A 20,227-nucleotide genomic window follows, 5' to 3' on the forward strand; every position below is an offset into this window, starting at 1 on the left:
TGCTCCAGCTATTCAACTTGGTTGATTTCATTTACTCCAATGGTCTCAACTGTACCTCAAGTTCAGATTTCTCTTATGGTCTTCAGATGAAATGTGTCACCCCCACTTAGAAACAGTGATCTCAGAAAAGTTCCCTTTCACCTATCTACATTTAATTGCTTACAATTCCTGCTGTTTCTGCTCCCATTAACCTTTTCCATCTACCAGGCCTCACCATTTGCATTTCTACCGCCCCCAACCACACTCTCCTCATCACCCACCTGTTAGGACCATCTAACTGATCCCCTTTAATTTTTATGTCTTCCAACCCATTCTTTATACCAGTACCAGATTGTTTTTTCTAAGAAGCAAACTGAATGCCGTTCCACCGTCTTTTGGTGTCTCACACAACCTACAAGAGGAAAGAGAAAGCCCTTAACAATCTCACTTCTACCTATGAGGCAGCTACTCACCCACCAATTTTATGCTACAAGAGCACTGGAAACTTGTGTCAGACTTTCAGGTCCTCAAGATTTTGTCCATGCTTTCTTCTCCCTGGAATGCCTTCTGCACCATCTCTTGACTCCTGTAAACATGCCTAAGTGCTTTTCCCTCTAGGAGAAGGTCTTCAGGCCAGAAACAATGTCTTTTTTAGATCTCCAGGGCCTAGCTCAGAGGTCTTTATTAAGTGTTTGATGAATATATCATTTAAAATGGGAGATTAATGTTCCCATATTTCATTTCAGTTTGTACACTAAGATTTATTTTAAATGTTGTTAGATATTAAAAAAACCCTACGATATTTTCCTTGATAATTCTGGTAGTAGTGTTGTGATTTTTAAAGAAAGAGAGTAATTATATTCACCCTGGCTCCCAATTTGGCCTTCATTAGAGATTAACTAGTTACCTCCCTTGGGTCTGTGCTTAGAATCCCTCAGAGGGTGATAAAAAAATTTGTCCAGTGTTAACCCTAATTTGGATTAATTGTGTACCAGTTGAGCAAATAAGTAATTGTAATTTGTTTCATCTTCTTTAACCACAACCCAGGAAATTTATATACGGAAGGAATTTTTCTTGGGCAGGCAATTTGGGAATATTTATTGAGCACAGTCAGGATGAATCAGAGTACCAAGTCTCAGTGTTTACAGATTAAAATAATAATTACGTGAGGAGTGCAATGGAGGGAGTAGGTGAGGCAACTTGCTGAGACACAGAGATTATTAAATGTTAGAATTGGCAACCAAAGATGTTGCAGAATCTCTCTCCCTAAAAGTCCCTAAAAGCCATATACATCAACTTTGGGAAAATCACTCCACCACTCTATACCTTAATTTCCTCATTTGTAAAATGGGGAAAATAAAGGACCTTTTTCCTAAACTGCCATGAGAATTCAGTGAGATAATAAATGTAAAACAATTAAGTTAGATAGCAAGTATGAAACCCGGCTCACTGTGATCATTAATAATATTAGCCAGTGAGTAATCACTGTATCTTGGTGACTCTTAAATAAAGAGAAAGCAAAACCTTTATTACAGTGACTCAATTAAAAAATTAATCCATAGTCATTTCACCAAAAGTTTATCTTATTCCCTAGAACTCCATGAAAACACCTTTGACTTTAATGTTTGTCTTGTACTATGCTCTTAACACTTTGTCCTATTACTGAAATGATCATTAGCATAATAAATAAGCCTTTTGTAATGCTGCTTTAAACCCCAGATGACTATGTTATACAGCGCTTTATAGTTTAATGAGCACTTTCTCACACTTTGTCTAATTTGTTTCTAACATAATCCCATTGAGGCTGGTTTTACCATTTCCATTTTGTGCATAAGGGATTCAGAGAAATTAAATGACCAACCTAAGGTTTCAAAATTGCCAGATGGCAGATTGGGACTCAAACTTTGGTCATCTTACTTTAAATTTCATGTTACTACATGACTTTTGGGGTTGGCAGGGCATTTGTGGAATCTTCTGTGGGTAGACAGTACTTTGGGAGTGGGTTTGCTGATCTTTTGAGGCAATAGACCCTCTTCATAGCAGTTCTCTACATTGGTCTATAGTTATTTTACTTTCTAATAAGGAATTATTATATTTATATCATCCCTGGAAAAACAAAACCAAAAACAACCACATGTAAAAAAACAGATTACTTCTTCTTTTTCTTTGCAACAACACACATTATAAGTTTGAAATAAATGCAGGTCATTCTCCACTTAAGCTTTTGAGCTTCTCATAGAATATATAATGAAAAAGGTAGATTATTTTAGTTTTTAAAGGTATGAATGATTGTATGACCAAATATATTTAATCAGTGAATTTCTGCATCACTTTTAGTTGAGATTTTTTTCCTTCAGATAATGCAGTGCTACACTTTAATTTTGGAGAGGTTATTTCCTTAGTAAAACCACAATTTTCTGTTCTATCAATTCCAGTTTTGCTAATTTTCTATAGGATACTCCTTATTCCTCTGAGATTTTGTATTGCACATTAAACATCTGTTATTAAAATGTTTATTTTTGATAACTTATTTTTGACAAATGATTTCATTAAATAATAACTAAAGCATACTGTTGTTCAGTATGAGGGTTTGAAAAAGCCCTTACTAATTCTGCATAACTTGAAATTTTGTTGTCATAAATTTCATGCTATCACTTTTTGCTTATAGCATGTCTTTCTCTCATTTTGATAGGGAAATTTTAAAGAATATTATTGCAAATTGTAATACTCAGTGTGATGTAATCACATGCATGATCATCATCAAATTTCCCAGCAAATGTAGGCAGAGATGAGCCTTCCACATGGAGACACTATGGGGCTGGAGCCCCAGTACTTCTGTACTAGAGATCATTAAAAATATATATATTCAGAGCATAATCAGGTTCATTTTAAACTTTATCCAGTATCATTGTGATAAACATCAAAGCCATCACTATTTATAATTTAAACAATAGAGTGAGCCATATTATTTATTATAACAAATGTGATGTCACTATTTCTAATGTTATTAAAGCACTTATTGTTAATCAATAATAAATTTAGATTCTCATACTGCTCTTAGCAAGATCACCAGCAAGATTGTGGTTTCCATACAGAGAAGGTATTTTTGGTCCTCATTTTCTTTACCATTTGTCAGATTTTACAAAGTTAAGTATTTCTACCATTTTAAAACTCTCTCCTCTCATGGCCTTGTGGATGACAAATCCCTTTTTATCACTTTTTCCTTTCTCTGACGTTGTCCCTTGGAAATCAGAAGGATTAAAGTCATTCTAGAGTGTATAGCCACTCACCTAACCCTCAAATTGTTCTCCAACTTCATAGTATCTATCTTCCAGAAGTCTAATAAATCCTACCACCCTTTTCACTTCCACTGCTTAGGTTTGGGACTTTATTCTTTCTGACGTTCTGACCCTATGCCATCCTTACTGGTTTTTCTGAACCTACTCTTGACCTGTTGGTTTCATTCCCTACAATGCTGTTAGAAAGAACTCAAAATACAGAGTTTTAAACCCTGCAGTGTGGACAGCTCAGTTATAAAAGCATCCATTGTCTTTCATGCTCTTCCTTCCTTCTACTCCTAATGACTACTGACCCATGTTCTTGCAATTCCTTAATTTGCAGATCCTCTCCCACTTCTGAGATTTGCACATGCCATTCTTTCTGTCTACAATGGTCCTGCTCACATGCATCTTCCTTCACCACCTCAGTTTTCTACTGATTAGCTTCTACTCATTAAATAAGATGGGCTTTGCTTTCTTCAGAGAGCCTGCCCTGACCTCTCATCCACAGCACCCGCAGATGGAACTATCAAGAAACACACTTTCTCTTCCTCCTAGGCACCACATTCCCCAGCCTCCCTTGAGGCTATCATGGTCATATGGCCACAATGGGCCTGGCACAGAACAATGTGCCTAGAGCTGCTCCATGTTTTCCTCTTCCATGGCTCCATCCATATAAACAAGGCAACACAGGAAGCCCTGAGATGAAGATGGCAGAGTCAATATATGGAAGAATCCTTGTCTCTGAACCACCACTTGCAGGAAAGTTTCTGGCTGATGAGGAATACCTGTTTCGGACTTTACATGATTGAGGTGCCAGTCTCATTACTTATCACTACAGATGTCCAATGCAAATACACTGTATACTCTGGGGCACTTCTCTTTCACATTAAGTTGGTAGATCCTTATCTACTACCTAGTAAATAGTTACTGCTTAATAAATATTTCTGAATTAATCAAATGAGTGAATAAAAATGCTAGGAACAGAAAACGGAGAACATAACAGATGTGGCATCTTCAATTAAGTTGTCACATTTGACATCCAGATAGCTTAATTCAAGAAAACATTACAGCTTTTCCAAGGTAATTTGTCAATTACCCTCTTTAGAAATTTACTTTTCTTCAAATTGTATCTATGTTAGATCCAGATATATACATATGGTATGAAACATTTGTTACATTTTATCTTGGATAATTTTCTCTTGGAAACTCAGTTTTGTCCCCAACTTACTGAATGTAATATATTTGAACAAGTAAATGACAACCACAATCTTTTATTTACTTTTCTTGGTAATCTGCCTTTTATTTAGTAGGAGGTTGGTAATAGTCTTCTGCAAGAGCTAGAAAAGTTTCCTAAGGCTACCATTGTTATCTATTTTGATTTGTGAAGTTGGTAACAAAAGGACCATAGGTGAGATAACCTTCAAAGCAATAATTAAATTAAGTGATTCTTTTCCAGTAGCCAGGAATCAAATTTTAAAGCTCAAATTATGAAAACTTAGTGTTCGCCCATCATTTATGTAAGGTAGTCTAATAAAAAGACATAATATTGACTTAGAATGAACCACTCCTTGTATAATTATATGGAACTATAAAAGTGGGTGCAATCTATTGACTGTGTGAGAAAAGGAACAGTTCTCTACTTGGATGTGTATACCTGTGTGTGTGTAACAGTAGAAACAGGATGTCGTTTTCCATGAATAAAGGTAAGCACAATTTTTATTCAATATCTTGTAATTTTTGTACTTTTAAAGGATAATGCATATATTTCACATGTTAAGGCAAGGTTTCTGATATAAGAATTAGGATAATTGCAATTCTACTTCTATATCTAAAATGCTAGCTTGGGTTTAAACTGAAAGGAATGTAGGTTCTCATTTTATATTTGATGTTATTTAGCTTTAATCTGACTTAGTTCCCATCATGAGTTGAGTGACATAAAAACTTTATTTTACATCTAATTCTGTTTGAACTGTTTGAGCTATGGTTGCCCAGAATTCACTAAGAGGCTTAAGACTTGGGACCCTAAAAAGTTTTTCTCCTCAAAGACTGAGATATGTCAACATATCTTGGAAACAGTAAAACAAGAACATCTCTATATACTGAAGACAAACTTTAAACTACAGATATTTGTGGTATCTACTTAAAATAAATTCAATAAAACGTTTTCATATAATCATTTAAAATATCCTTGGGCTCAAAAAGTCCCATATATAATAAAGTTATTAAGGTAAATGGCAGAGGTGCTTAAAGAGAAAAGAGCTCTCTTTTGTGCTCTTACTGTGTCAGTCTAAAGTGATCTGAGTGTAAAGTTATAAAGTGCATAGCAGGTAGAGTTCTACCATAGGAACTTTTCATAATCAGCAGGTAGCTTCAGTGTACTTTCAAATCTTATACTGAAATACCACTACTATGAGAAATCTGCCAGTATCTCTCATTCACTGGCAGATATCATGGAAACACATTTTAAATGTTGGCTGTTGCTTCAGGTTAGATAGAAATAAAAGTTCACAGTGTAAAGATTAATTTCATCACAAAATTTTGGCTGTTGCTTCAGGTTAAAGTTTATATAAAAATTCATTGAAGATTTTCATCATTTGATTAAGTTCTGGAGTAAAAATTTATAGGAATATAATACAAATAAAATAAATGTATATACTTTACTTTATTCCAAAATTTGAAATACTGTTTGCCATAATACAATGGACTTTCAGCAAGGTTTTCCTTATCTAGGGGCCAACTTAATTAGCTTTCTTTAATATCTCACAATTTAAATAGTCTTATCAGATTTATTAATTGTTTCAATAACCTCTCTAGGAGACGAACACACAGTCCCCCTAGACCATGGTTGCCAAGGGCCCTGGGAGTGCTGCTGGCTTTAATAATCTGTGTGTATCAGTTGGCCTTTTCAGAAGTACACAGGGCACGATCTGCTTCAGGTGACTCTTTAACAAAGTACACTGAATTTCTCTGATTTCCTAGAAGAGAAGAGCATTTCACAGGTGTCAGCAGTAATGTGTGGGTGTGCGCATGCATACGTGTGTGCACATGTGTAATATCTCACTATTCATATTAAACAGAATTTTCCATCTGGATCTCAGCTGTCACCAAACTAATTACTTGAACTGATGAGTAGTAGAATCTCAAGAACATGAGTTTCCTCCCTCACTCCCTGACCCAATCCTTTTCTAATGTGACTTAAATATTTCAGGACATCCCATAGAAAATATTGGTCCTTTCCATATAAGTTGGCAGAAACAGGGCAGAATTTTTTTAGACTACATAGAAAATAAGAGAGAGAGATTTGATTAAGATAGCTGTCTGAGCACACATATCTACCTTCCCACCTGAAAACCTATGAAATGGCAAAAAATGCTGTTTTTTTAAATAACGTGTAAATCCAAACCAAGGTAGGAAAAAAAAAGCTACATTGCCACCAGTAGTCTAGAAATGTTAAAATTCTGGAAAGATGGAAGGTGGACAGGACCAGATCTACAGACATATAAATAAAGGAGAACACAAAGTAAATATAGGTGAAAGTAGACTGCAATGGGAAGAATGATGGGAGGGCCAGTGGCCGCAGGAAGACAGAGGTGGGCTTCAAGCATTCCTCACGTGGCTATTAACCGGGAAGAGATCGTAGGTGAGAGACTACTCAGTACCCCGCTTCTCTGACTTGCCCTCAGCAGCAGACAGCTATGGTGCTTGCTCACCAGCTACAGCGGGTGTGGGCAATGGGACCCCAGGGGCAGGCACTGCTCCAGGGAGGACAGGCGCTGCTGTACAGGAGGGAAGCTGAGGCTCAGTGCACAGGCCTCCCAGCTGCACAGCCGGCCATTCCCGCACAATCCGGAGGCTGACCTTGGCAAACAGAAGCAGCAAGAGGAGACACAAAAATGAGCAGACAGGGATTATTCAACATTTGAAGGAAACTAACAATATTATAAAGAGAAAATGAGGTCAACAGGACAAGCAGATCAGGACTTTAGAATAAAATGAAATAAAAATATGAGAATATTTTACACTTACAGAGACTCTACCAGAGATTTTGACATAAAAATTTCTTCATGAAATTAAAAAGAATACTTGATAGATGGACTTACTGAAGAACAAAATAATGGGGGGGTCGAGTTAAAGAATTTTGCTATGATATAGTGTAAAAGGAGAAAGAAGTAAAAGAAAATATATAGCAAGCTCTAGATGCAAGAGAAATGGAATAAGATATTTTAATATGTGTCCAGTAAAACCAGACAGATGTATAAACATCTATAAATCCAACTGGAAATGGCACCAATTCCTCCTTTTGCCAATTGCACTCCACTTTCTCTGAGAGGATAGGACACTATCCTTCCCTATTTTCAGTCCATGCAGTTTGGGCAAAGTTGGCTTTAAGTCTGACTTTGATAGAAGGCCTGTTAACTCAGATCTGGACAATCAGACCATTGTGTTTCTGGCTACAGTGCTTGGCTAAGATATTGAATTCATAACCCAATTAGAGCCAATGGTATATCATGACATTTTGTAGAGCAGGTAGATAATTCTGTGTTATAGTTAGAGATTTTAATACTCCTCTCTCAGTATAGAAGAACAGATAGAAAATCACTAAGAATATATATAACAACACGATTAGCCAACTGGATGTAATAACATATTCAGAAACTACTAAAAGACAGTAGAATACACATTCTATTCAAGAGTACATGGAACACTCTCCAGGATGGACCATTTGCCAGCCATAAACCACATTTCAATAAGTCCATGGATTGAAATCTTACAAAGTATGTTCTCTGAACACGACCAGATTGAACTGGAAATCAACAATAGAAAGAAATTTAGGGAAACCCCATATACTTGGAAATCAAACAGCACACTTCCAAAAAATAACTGATGAGTCAAAGAAGAAGCCACAAATGAAAATACAACAATTCTAAGTTTATGGGGAGCAGCTAACACAATGCTTAGAAAGTATTTTGTAGCTATACATGCTTGTATTATCAGGAAGACCCCCAAATCAGTAATTTCACATTACGTATCAAGGAAGTAGTGAAAAAGAGCAAATCAAACCTGAACTAATGAGAAAGAAAAATCAGAGAGAAAAAACATGTAAAACAATGAAACTGAAAGTAAAAACAATAGAGAAAAATTAATAAAACTAAGAGCTGGTTCTTCAAAAAGACCAAGAAAATCGATCTACTAGCTAAGAAAAACATAACATTACTAAATTTAGGAATGAAAGAGGGGCACGTTATTACAGAAACTATAACAATTTAAAGGATTGTAAGGGAATTTTGTAAACAACATTATGCCAACGAATAGATAACTTAGTTGAACAGATAATTTCTTCAAAGACACAAAATACCAAAATTTACTCAAGCAAAAATACAAAATCAAAAAAGGTTCTATAACTGATAAGAAAAGTGAGTTGGTAATTAAATATATGCTCAGAAAGAAAACAAAAACCCAGATAGGTCCACAGGGCTGCACTGTTGAATTTTATTAAACATTTTAGAAAGAAATTATACCATTACTACGCAAACTACTTGAGAAAATAAAGGGAGCATTTCTCAACTGCTTCAGTGAGGCTACTATTATACTAATATAAAAGTCACACAGAGACATCACAAAAAAAGAAAACTACAGACCGATGTTCTTCATGAGCATAAACACAAAAATCTTTAATGAAATATTAGCAAAGTGAATCCAGCAACATATAAAAAAAACATATAAAAACAAAAAAAATATTAGAAAATCAATTAACCTAAAAACAGCATAAAATGAGAACAAGCATAATAGTTGAAGAGAGCATCAGACAAAATTTAACAGCCTATTCATGATAAAAACTCTCAACAAAGTAGGAATGGAGTGTATGTTCCTTAACCTGATAATAGGCAACTATGAAAATCCTACTATTAACATTATACCTAATGGTGAAAAGTAAATGCTTTCCCTCTGAGATTAGGAATGTCCACTCTCTGGACTCCTATTCAACAATGTCCTGGAGCTTCTAATCAGTGCATTGAAGTGGGAAAGGAGAAGTTAAAGACACAGAGTTGGAAAGGAAGGAGCAAACTGTCTTTATAGTATAAACATGACCTTATGTGTGTATATTTTAAGGAATCCAGAAAAAAAAACTATTGAATTTAATGAGCAAGGTTAACAAGGTTGTAGGATAAAAGATCAATACAAAAATTCCATTGTATTTCTATATATTAACAACAGAGAATCTGAAAGTGAAATTAAGAAAACAATTCTATTCAAAATACCTTAAAACTTATTAAAATACATAGAAATATATGACCTGTATATGGAAAACTATAAAATAGCGGTACTGCTGAGAGAAATCAAGAAAGAGCTATATAAGTGGATGAAAAGATCATGTTTATGGATTAGAAGCCTTAATATTATTAAGATGGCATTTCTCACCAAATTGATCTATAAACTCAATATAACTCTTAAAAAATTCTAGCAAGTTTTTCCATGGAAATTGACAAGATCATCTTAATATTTATAGTGCAAAGGACTTAGAACAGCTAAAACAGTTTGGAAGACTTCACTGTTTGATTTCAAAATTTACCATGAAGCTACAAAATCAAGACTATGTAGTATTGGCTTAAACACAGACACATGGATCAATGGGATAGAAGAGGAAGTCAAGAAACAAACTCATATTTACGGTCAGTTGATTTTTGACAATAGTTTTCAGGCAGTTCTATGAAGAGAGTATAACTTTTTTCAACAAATGATAAAGATATCCACATGCAATAAAAATGAACTTAGAGCTTTCTACCTCACAATATACACAAAAAGTAACTCAGAATGGATTTATGTAAGAACTAAAACCATAAACTTCCTAGAAGGAAATATTGAAGAGAATCTTCTCAGTCTTAGCCTTGGCAAAAATTTCTATGTATAACACCGAAAGCACAAGCCACAAAACTTAACATATTAGACTTTCATCAAAACTTGAAAGGTTTGCTTTTTTTTTTCAAAAGATGCCATTAAGAAAATAAAGAGAAGTCATAGACTCTAAGAAAATATTTGCAAATCTAATAAAATACTTTTATTTAGAATAAAGAAATGTTACAACTCAATAGTAAAAAGACAACTCATTTAAAAAGAAGAAAAAATAATTTAATAAACATGTCACTAAAATGTCATATGAATGGCTAATAAGAAATACCATTAGCCATTGGAAAATGCTTATTAAGACCATAACAAGATACCACTAACTACGCAGTAGGGTGACTATAATCACAAAGATTGCTGACACTGTTTTTTAGGGAGGATATGGAAAAACTGTAATCCTCATACTGTGCTGGTGGGCACATAAAATGGCACAGTCAAGTTGGAAAACAGTTTGGCAGTTACATATAAAGCTAAACACATACTTTCATATGACCCTAGGTATTTAACCAAGAGAAATGAAATGAAATGTGCCCATAAAAAGATTTATATGAAAAAGTTCAGAGCAGCATTATTTATGATAGACAACAATTAGAAATAATCCAAATGTCTATCAATAGTAAAAGGATAAAGAAAATAAGGTATATTCATATAAGGAAAATTACAGAGCCACAAAAAAGGAAGAAACTATTGATATACACTATAGTATGGATGAATCTCAAGTGCATTATGCTAACAGAGGAAGCCAGATACAAAAGACTACATAGTGTATGAGTTCTTGAATCTAAAATTTCCAGAAAGAGCAAAACTATAAAGACAGGACACAGACTGAAGTTTGCTCAAGGCTGGACATGGAAGATGGGACTGACTGCATTTGAGCAGGACGGAACTTTCTGGACTGATAGAAGTATTCAAAATCTAGATTATGGAGATAACTTTAAAATTGTGTAAACTAAAAGTCATCAAACTGCACACTTTCCATGGGTGAATTTTATGTTTTTCAAAAAGATGCAATACAAATTTTCTTTTCCTTAGTAGGTTTATTGGACCTCTTTTCATGACATTATTGAGATAAGGCACTTAAGGTAAAGTAACCAGTTTTACCTTCAGTTATATGTACTATTACTAATATATTTGGATTAATGATGCTTTTTTAAAAGTAAACATTTTGTAATTAATTTTTGAATAAACGGAAACAAATTTATTTAAATAAAGTAAATTTTTTAGCTAAGTAAGATAACAAAATAATTCTTGATAATTTTGTTTAAAGTTACTGAGCTGATATATAACTGTTTTTATTTTCCCTGAAAACTTAAATAAAATCCTCTTTATTATTTTTTTTCATTTTTGTAAAGTCCTGTGAAATATCAAAAAGTAATTTGATAATAAAAGTTACCTTCTGGACATTTCTATGAAAGTTTATTTTATCTAATGATTATCCCTATTTTGGAATTAAAATAGGCATAAGATACTGCATTTTATTACTATCCATCAATAATTAAACTTCCAAGGGAATAAGATCTTGATTGTAAGTGGTTAGATACCATCTTGTTCCTCTCTACATTATGCATTTTGAAACCAGGATTTACAGTAACTTTATAAAAGAAGCCCTCCCTTTGAAAAGGAGGTTTTTGATGGGTAGGAAATAATTTTAACCATTAATAAGAAACACTGATGGGAATTCCTGAGAAGTCTTAGAGGGACACATACTAAAAAGTGCCTGAAATGGACAAAGTCCAACAAAAGACAAAAGAAAAAAATTAATGATTTCTATCTCTTTGTTTTCATAAGCAGAAAGTGGGAACAAGTCAACTCTGTAACACCAGTCATATTTATTTTCTGGAATTAACCCAGGAGGGGACAAGTTAAAAAGAGTACATGATTTGGGTGATGGAAACAGGTAACAAGCAAGAACAGAAGGTATCATCCTGTAGAGATTCTGTCCTGGCAGCAGAAGCCAGGGAGTACTCTGAAAGAGGGATGGGGGTCTCCTGTGACCCTCCTTGTAGCACACCCTCCAATGCTGGAGTTCCCTCGCCCCACATTCCTCTCTCAAGGCCACACAGCCAGCTGATGTTTATACCCTGACATGCCCCCTGCCCAGCTTCCAAAATGACCCCTTTCAGACTCTTGTCTTCTTTGTCTTAGTGCCCCCTTTCAGCTAAGTGTTAGGGGAAGAGCAATTGATCAAAAGAACTGAAGATAACAAATTAAAAGTCTTAATATTCTTATGATGCATTTCCTTTTTTAAACGGGGGCCTAATGTATGTAAAAGGCCAGGCAGCAATGATTCAAAGTTATTCTTTTCTATATTGGTTTGTCCAAATACATTACCTACTTCAGCTAAATAATAGCAAGGTTTGTATCCAGCTGGTCCCAGTTCTGTACTCCCTGAACATAGATGCTTGTGAAAAACTGCAGGTGGTTAAATTGAATGTTATATCCTTCACTGATCTTGCAAAAGGTCACATTTATGGGGTGGATCATTAGTGATAAGTTCAATACTATCTTTCCAAAGAATTCCATTCCAGGTGTAGAATTGATGGCAACCTGCCATATCTATTGGAATATGAAGGGGTGCCTTTGTATAGTTACACAGTATCATCATGCCACTCTACCTGTCCTTAAGTTCAGTCCAGTCTAGACCCTAGGTACAGGTTTGTGTAGACCTAGCAACACACAAATCTTTATTTAGTGTGGGCTCTATGCCAGGTCTTGTGTCAGGTGCTAGGGACTACCAGGTGAATATGAAAATCCAGGGTCATAAAGGAGCACACAGATTGTCCAAACAAAAGACTGTCAAAGCTAAGTTGTGGCCTGTACAAAGTGTAATCAGCTTTGAAAAGAAGTTTGGTTTATTTTGCATTCAAATTTTGAAGGGTAAACATAGCGGAAACAGTTTCAGAGGCACCATTACCTGTACATAAAATAACTAGCCTTCTATTTGAGAGGAGACATCACCCCTCCACAATTTACACCTATGTTTTTGATTAATAAATACAGCTCAGGCCCATGAAGATAAGCCTTTCAAACAAAGCTAAGGCTAAACAAGCCGACACTAGTCAATATGACTTACGTTTTACCTAACAGTCATTATATGAGTCATTCTGAAACCCCACACCGTGAGGGAATTAGTATTGTTATCCAAAGAAATGGAATCTGAGGTTCAAAGGGATTTGACCTAATCTCTCAAACCAGTGTTAGGATTTAGACTTTCTCCCTCTTCTTCTGTAAAGAGTTATTCTAAAAATCTTGTTGCCAAATCAAAGAGGCTTCTGAAACGAAGTGGACATGGCAAACACCGGCCCAAAGCCTTTCAGAAGGAAAAAAAATCATAAAATCTTCCCAATATACCCAGTTATCCTCATTCTCTACCCCCAACCTCATCTCTGCTGTCCCTCTGCAGAACGGGGTGGGGCGTTCTTAGGGTTTTATTATAAAACGCTCGATTCCCTGGATTCACTCGAACCAGCAACCCACTCAGGGTGCGCGCCGCTCCACCTGCAGCCGGCTCAGCAGGCCGAGCCTTCCGCTGAAAGCGGCGAGCCGGGGACGGACGGCGCGGCCGCCCCTCGCCGCGCGGGGACACCGGGGCTGCGGCCCTGCCTCCTCCCCGCGCCCCACCCGCTTCCTGAGCTAAAAGTAGCCTAAGCCGCATAACTTGCAGAAGTCCTCTCCGCCTCCGGGAGGGCGAGCTGCGCGCAGGCCCTCCACCGCCGGGTGCGTTAGACCTGGCGCGCAGTCCGCCTCCCCCGGCCCCGGCCCCCGCGCCCGCGCCCGCTCCCCGTGCCCGGCCCCGGTGCCCGCTCCCCGCCCCCTCTTGGCCTCGTCCCCGCGCCCGCTCACCGCGCTCTCCCGCCCCAGACGCCGGCGCACGTGGGGAGCAGCTGCTGCAGGTGGCGTCGCGGGTGGTGTCAATGAAGCGCAGCCTGAGGAGGATGCTGCGCCCTGGGGAGAAGGAGCCCCAGAGCGCGGTCTACCAGGGCGTGGGGGACGACATGGACGACTCCAGGGACTCGCTGAAGGTACTCGGGGCGCTCGGAGGGCGGTCCGCACGGGCTCCGAAGTCCGGGCGGGGGTCGGCTCTCCCTCACTTGGGCCCCCTCGGCTCGAGGCTTCCGAAAGCACAGCCCGGGACTGGGGGACGCGCGGCGAGGTGAACACAGTTTGCCTCGGGGCGTGAGTGCCGCGCGGGAGGGACCTTCCAGAATGTGGGGAGCCAGAGACCCCGCGCCGGTAAGGCGCCCACTCCGTGCCTGCTTTGTCTTTCTGTGGGTGTGCTTGTTGGTTCAACTTGTTTTCACTTGAAGATGGGCAGCTGCAGTCTGGGGTCTCGAGACCTATCCAAAACAAGTACTCGTGGCATTTGGCACAATCAGGCCAAATGAGGACTACATTTTGAATTTGGAATCAGGACCTAAAATGAGGACAAGTTTGGAGTGTGTGCTGTTCCGCTAGACCTTTCATAGATTTTATTTAGCCGGAAACGACTCGATGGCTGCATCTGGTAGTCGGACAGCTGTGCGGGAGGTGCGTCGGGGGTGGGGAACATCCTTGCCTTGTGGGGTGAAACAGAAACCAACACATGCAAGTGAAGCGTTAAGGAACTGCTGGCAGGACGGGCGAATTCCTTCACGGGTGGGGGCATCAAGAAGGACTGTGACCGTAGCATAATTTATTCAACCAATCCTGCATGGGTGGAAGAGGGGGCACTTTGAAGATGGGCAGGTGGTCTTCGGGAGGACTTAAGGGCTAGGATGGGACTGGATTTCTCTTAGAGTTCTGGGACATTCTGAGGGCAAGACGGCACACGCTCCCGCTCAGGCCCTGACTCCGTGGTCTCAGGATAGAGGCTGTGGGCTGCTCAAAACACCCGCCCCCGGATTCCTCACTTTGCTGGCAGTAGGAAGGAGCTCTTTTTAAGCGTTAAAATATTATTAAAAGTGTCTCTCCAAAACCCCACTCCAAATTCCTTTACACAGTGGAACCATGTGAACAGGTCCTTATATATGTTTTCCAGGAGGAAAATGTTCATATTATGTTTTATTTACACAGTATGAAATCACAGAGATTTCCGCTTTGATTTACTCACAAAATGTACTGTAGAATACTTTTAAGTCAGCACCTGGAGATGCACCTCACGCTTTTTAGCAACTTCATGGTATTCCGTTATGTGACTGTATCATAATTTAAGCAATCCTGCACGGGAGGACACTTAGGTTATGTTTGTTTTTGTTTTGCTATCACTCACATGAGTGAGTGCGTGTGTGGGTTTAGATATGGCTCTGTCCGCTGGTACCTTAGTGAGTATGTATGTACATTAGAGCCTAGCAAGTCTCTAGGTGTGTATGTATGGTCAAGAGGTATGTACAGCTTGAATTTTGGCCAAATGGCCCTCTAAACAGGTTGTATGAATTCACATTATTGCCAGTTATGTGTGGTAAATCAATAAAACCAGCAAACCAAGATGAGTCTATCTGCACATCCAGATTAAATGGTTTGTTGCCCATCCTCCTTAATATTAGTCAGGGTCTTTGGGCTTAATCCAAAGAACTGAGGTCATGAGTGGATCTGAAACACCAGTATAGTGTCTTTGGAATTAATATAATGGGACAGGAAGAAATTTTTAAAATTTGAAAAACACCAGAAACACTTCCTGTGCTCATCAATATGGTTTTGTTTTCTAGGGATAGTTGCTGAGTATTCTGAGGCACAAAGTCTCAAACTTATTTTTCTTCATGTTTTTGTTTGCCCTTAGTTTTATTGTCTAACTGGAGCCATTTATGTTATTTAAGGTATTTAAGGCCTTTGTAAGCCGCAGTAATGCTTGTAGATTGAGGAATATATATTTTATTACCTACAGTAATTCCAGATCATTCTGTAGAAATCTCAGTGGTGAGACTAATTCAAATCACTACATATACCACTGGAGAGTTCTGAACTCTAAGGATTCCTGATTTAACAGATAGGGTGTACATTGTTTTCTACAGGGAACACACTATCTCAGAAATACTAACAAAATTGAAGGATGGCAGAAACCTTACAAGATGAGAAATATTGAAAAAGAACCACCTGATTGATGCCAGTAACCTTTTATAGTGACTTTCTTTCAAATGCTTAGTACTTTAGCATTTGACCTTTCATTTGTTATAATTTCCCTTCTTTTTGCCCCATTACTACTTACATGTACTTCATTAAAGTAACCTTAAAGTACATATATTAGATATCTCCATTTTGAAGGGCTTGATTAGAATTAGTTACATTAACACTGATCTAGAATATTATGTTCTCTATCTAGTCACATATGTCAAAATCCAAAAGAATCTGAAGTGGCCCTGTGACAGAAGAAAACTATATTGAATGAATATAAAATAATGTGTCTAAATGGCATACTTGGCTTACTTCCAGAACTTTCTTTAATACATCTTTTCAAAGCCTAACTTAACATATCATGTACTGAATTCAGGCTGTTTAAACACGTCTGATGAACTTGTAATAAAGACTTTAAACACTTTTTTGTCATTGTGAATTCAGCAGTACCTTGTAAGCATTTGAACCTGGTACTTGTTCTCAATTGGGTTTGTGTTGAAAGCACATCACTAAACAGACTTATAAATTGCTCTCTCTGGTGGGCAATATAATCATTTTATAATTCATGTGGTAAATTTATTGCAAATGGATTTAGATAAACAGCTTCTTTGATAGGGTAAAACATTGAGAAAGAGCTCATTCCTGTAAGAGGCTTATTTTTTAATTTATTACTGAATATGTACACATTTGGAAATGTCAGATGCTCATTGTTATATCCTGTATTCACTAAAGCTCTATGTAGCTTATACAGAATCTTGTAGTTTTAAGTGGCACATCTGTAGCTAAGGGACTATCATCGAAGAGTGATTTCTCAGATACTATTCTGTGATGAAAGAGTAAAAACCAGAGTTCAAAATTTTAAAAGATTTCATTTTATTTCAATCTAACATCTATTGAATGAATCCTGATATGTTCAATTCTTTCTTAATTGTATTAAAATACATCAAGTGCTTTAACCCTTCATTTATGATAGCTTTCAATTTTAATAGTGAGAAATGTTCTGCTTATCTTTAAAATAACAATTATTTTGAAACATGAATTAGGGCTTTTGAGACATATATTATCGTGTATTGGAAGTGACCACAGTCAAAAGTAGAATTAAATCAAGTACTTGGATCATTTGTGAGGGATAGTTTTTGCATTTTCCAAAAGCAAGCACTTTACAGTGGGTTAAAAATATATGTATTTAATTCATCACATGGACCAACAGCAAAATGTTCTACAAGACTACATTTTCTCCTGGCAAACAAAATTCCTATATTTTCACTATACTTATTATTTTTTCAGATCATATCCCTTATATTTACTTCAAAACTTTTCTCAAGGCCTTTATTTCTACAACATATACAGGTTTATGATCAGAAAATCAAATCATTTATTGAATGTACTTGTCAATGCATAGGCATTTGCTTATACCTTCTGTCTGTAAGCATGTTTGTTCTTCAAAAAAATATTTACTTTATCATAAGCACAGTAAATAGTTTTTAATGATTAACTTATAATTAGTAAGTTTTACACATGGTTGTTTGAAGTAACAGTTTTTCACATACTTGTAGGTGGTTTTTGAAGGAAGTGAATGCAAATTAAAACGCTTTATGAAGAAACAGAAGGCATCAGGCAGATATGATGCGAACACCTCCCCTCTGCACCGTGCCGCAGAAGAAGGTCAAGTGGAGCTGATGGAAATGATCCTCAATGACTCCTCATGTGAAGGTATCAGAATGTTACAATGAGTGCTCCATAAATGCATCATACCATTAGATTCATTGGGAGGAGCACTATGAAGTGATTCTGAAGGATTCAGATTAGTTCCAGAGTATAAAGAGCCTAAATATCTCCCTTGGGAGTGTGCATTTCCCTATAGGCCAGTGATCCTCAATTTTTTCCACTGAAATACTGCAAAAGATACTTCAGAGATCTGAACACTGCACAACAAGCAAGGATGTTCAGAAAAATTCATACCTATTTTATGTATTCTTCTATAGTATTTCCATTGAGGTCATTCTATACTTAAATTACCTATTGTTGATAAGAGTAAGACTCCAAGAAGATATAACATCCTCCCTTACCCAAGCCTCATACACCCAACCTTGGTTAAGAAACTCAGCTGTAGCCAAATAAGGAAGGGGCACATCACAGAGATTTAAGCTTAGATCTTTAAATAAGACCTTTATTATTTAAGATAATTGTATCGGTATGGTAGAAGATGGATTGGAATTTGAAGTCCAATTAAAAAACTATTCCAGTAGTAAAGAGGAGATGAGAATCCATGAGAATTTTGAGGTTAGAATAAAGAGAAAGGGTGGGAGAAAACACTGAATGTGAGGAGTAAGTGGCAAGGAATTGAGTTACTTTGGGATCCCTAAGTTAGGAAATTAAGCTAATATTACAACCATCCAGAAAAGAAGGCATTTAAGGAAACAGAAGAAAAGTAAGGTGCTGGTATGAGGGGATTTGGTTTTAGTCATACTGATTTTGAAAGGCCCAAGGAACATTCACTTGAAAATATTCAGTAGACTAGTCGACTAATACTTTGTATTTTAGTAGACTAGAAATATGGTAGGAAAGGAGCTACCCCCACAGGGCCATTGTTGCATAGGAAATAGCTGAGTCTGTGGAAATGCACAAAAATCCTGTAGGAGACCACGAAATTGCCCACAGAGGTGGCTAAGGGTAGAACACCAACATTAAGGGTCAGAGGGTAAAAGAAAAGCCAGCCAAAGAATAGTGAAGAGCATGATGGAGAAGAGATTAAGGATCCACAGGCCAGGGGAGAAGTCACTGAGTAGATAGATTAGAAGGAACAGTTGCCACAAAGAGGTCAAGTAGGAAAATGACAGTAACCCTTATATCAGGAGGCCTCAATGGCCTTTGTAAAAGTGGTATCTGAAAAGTGATGGAGATAAAACCAAATTTAAGTTATTTAATTAGTGAATGTGAGTTTGTAACTTTAAGTTCCTATTTAAGTTTGGTGCTGAATGACATGCTGAATGGAGTATTTTGCCCAGATCAGACATAATGGTCATGGGATGTATGTGAGTATGTGTGTAAGTGTGTGTCTGATTGAGCATGAGGCATTTGAATGAATGAAAAGAGATAGTGACATGATACATGCTGGGAAGGGGAGAAATGGGAAATATAGCTGCAGCATGGTTCCAGATATTATAAATGGTCCCAAATCATATTAATGAGTGAGTACATTCCCCCCTCCTCAGACATAAAAATGTATTGCTGCTAATTAAAATGGTTGATAAAGCAGACAGTCATGTCTGTTTTAGAATAGATCTAAGACACGGCAATATGAAAGGGCATAGCCTTACACTGAGCTCACAGGGTAAATAGTACAATCTATTGTATTTATAGAAATATGGGGAAACCAGGTGTGACATCAGGGGCTCAAACTCTCGTTCCAGTCTTGTGTTTAACAACGTTGATGTCATACTTCTGTGCATCCCTTATAGGTGTCCATTAGGTGTTTCTTGAGAGCAGAAACTATATTTTTATTTTTTCATAAAGAAGGTGAAGCCTATGACAGTAATACTTGGCACTGAGCCTTGAAGTGAACAGACACGCAGTAGGTGTTGAATGCAGTCCCAGCAAACTCTAACCCGTATTTTGGTTTATTTATAGTGCTGAATGTGATGGATGACTATGGAAATACCCCTCTGCACTGGGCCACAGAGAAAAACCAGGTGGAAAGTGTTAAGTTTCTTCTGAGCAGAGGAGCCAACCCGAACCTCCGAAATGGCCACATGATGGCCCCCCTCCACATAGCCGTGCAGAACACACACAATGAAGTATTGAAGGTACGGTAGCTGGCTGGGTCCCACAGGGTTGAGCGTTGTGGAGTGGGCATGGACCTGTGTCCGACTGCCCTTTTGCGCCATAATGGTCAACCTGAGAGGCCAGGGTGAACAAAATGCAATGACAATGTCGACTTTGTTTCTGACCCTGTACTGATGATAGTGATGATGATA

The 20,227-nt window shown here is 37.5% G+C and overlaps 1 protein-coding gene across 3 annotated transcripts in view; it reads left to right on the plus strand.

Annotated features, from left to right (window-relative positions):
• Positions 1–13,644: 13,644 nt before the first annotated feature.
• Positions 13,645–20,227, plus strand: part of TRPA1 (transient receptor potential cation channel subfamily A member 1) — a 54,105-nt gene continuing 47,522 nt past the window's right edge. For 2 of the 3 annotated variants that reach the window (XM_057497981.1, XM_057497980.1), the window contains exons 1-3: positions 13,645–14,185; positions 17,807–17,963; positions 19,881–20,056. In XM_057497981.1, coding sequence (XP_057353964.1) covers positions 14,078–14,185; positions 17,807–17,963; positions 19,881–20,056 — 441 coding nt within the window. In that variant the 5' untranslated portion in view covers positions 13,645–14,077. The remainder of the gene's footprint in view (positions 14,186–17,806; positions 17,964–19,880; positions 20,057–20,227) is intronic. The other variant, XM_036886287.2, reaches the window with a different exon arrangement.

This window comes from Manis pentadactyla, chromosome 3 (genome assembly GCF_030020395.1).
Source record: "Manis pentadactyla isolate mManPen7 chromosome 3, mManPen7.hap1, whole genome shotgun sequence".
NCBI classification, from domain to species: Eukaryota; Metazoa; Chordata; class Mammalia; order Pholidota; family Manidae; genus Manis; species Manis pentadactyla.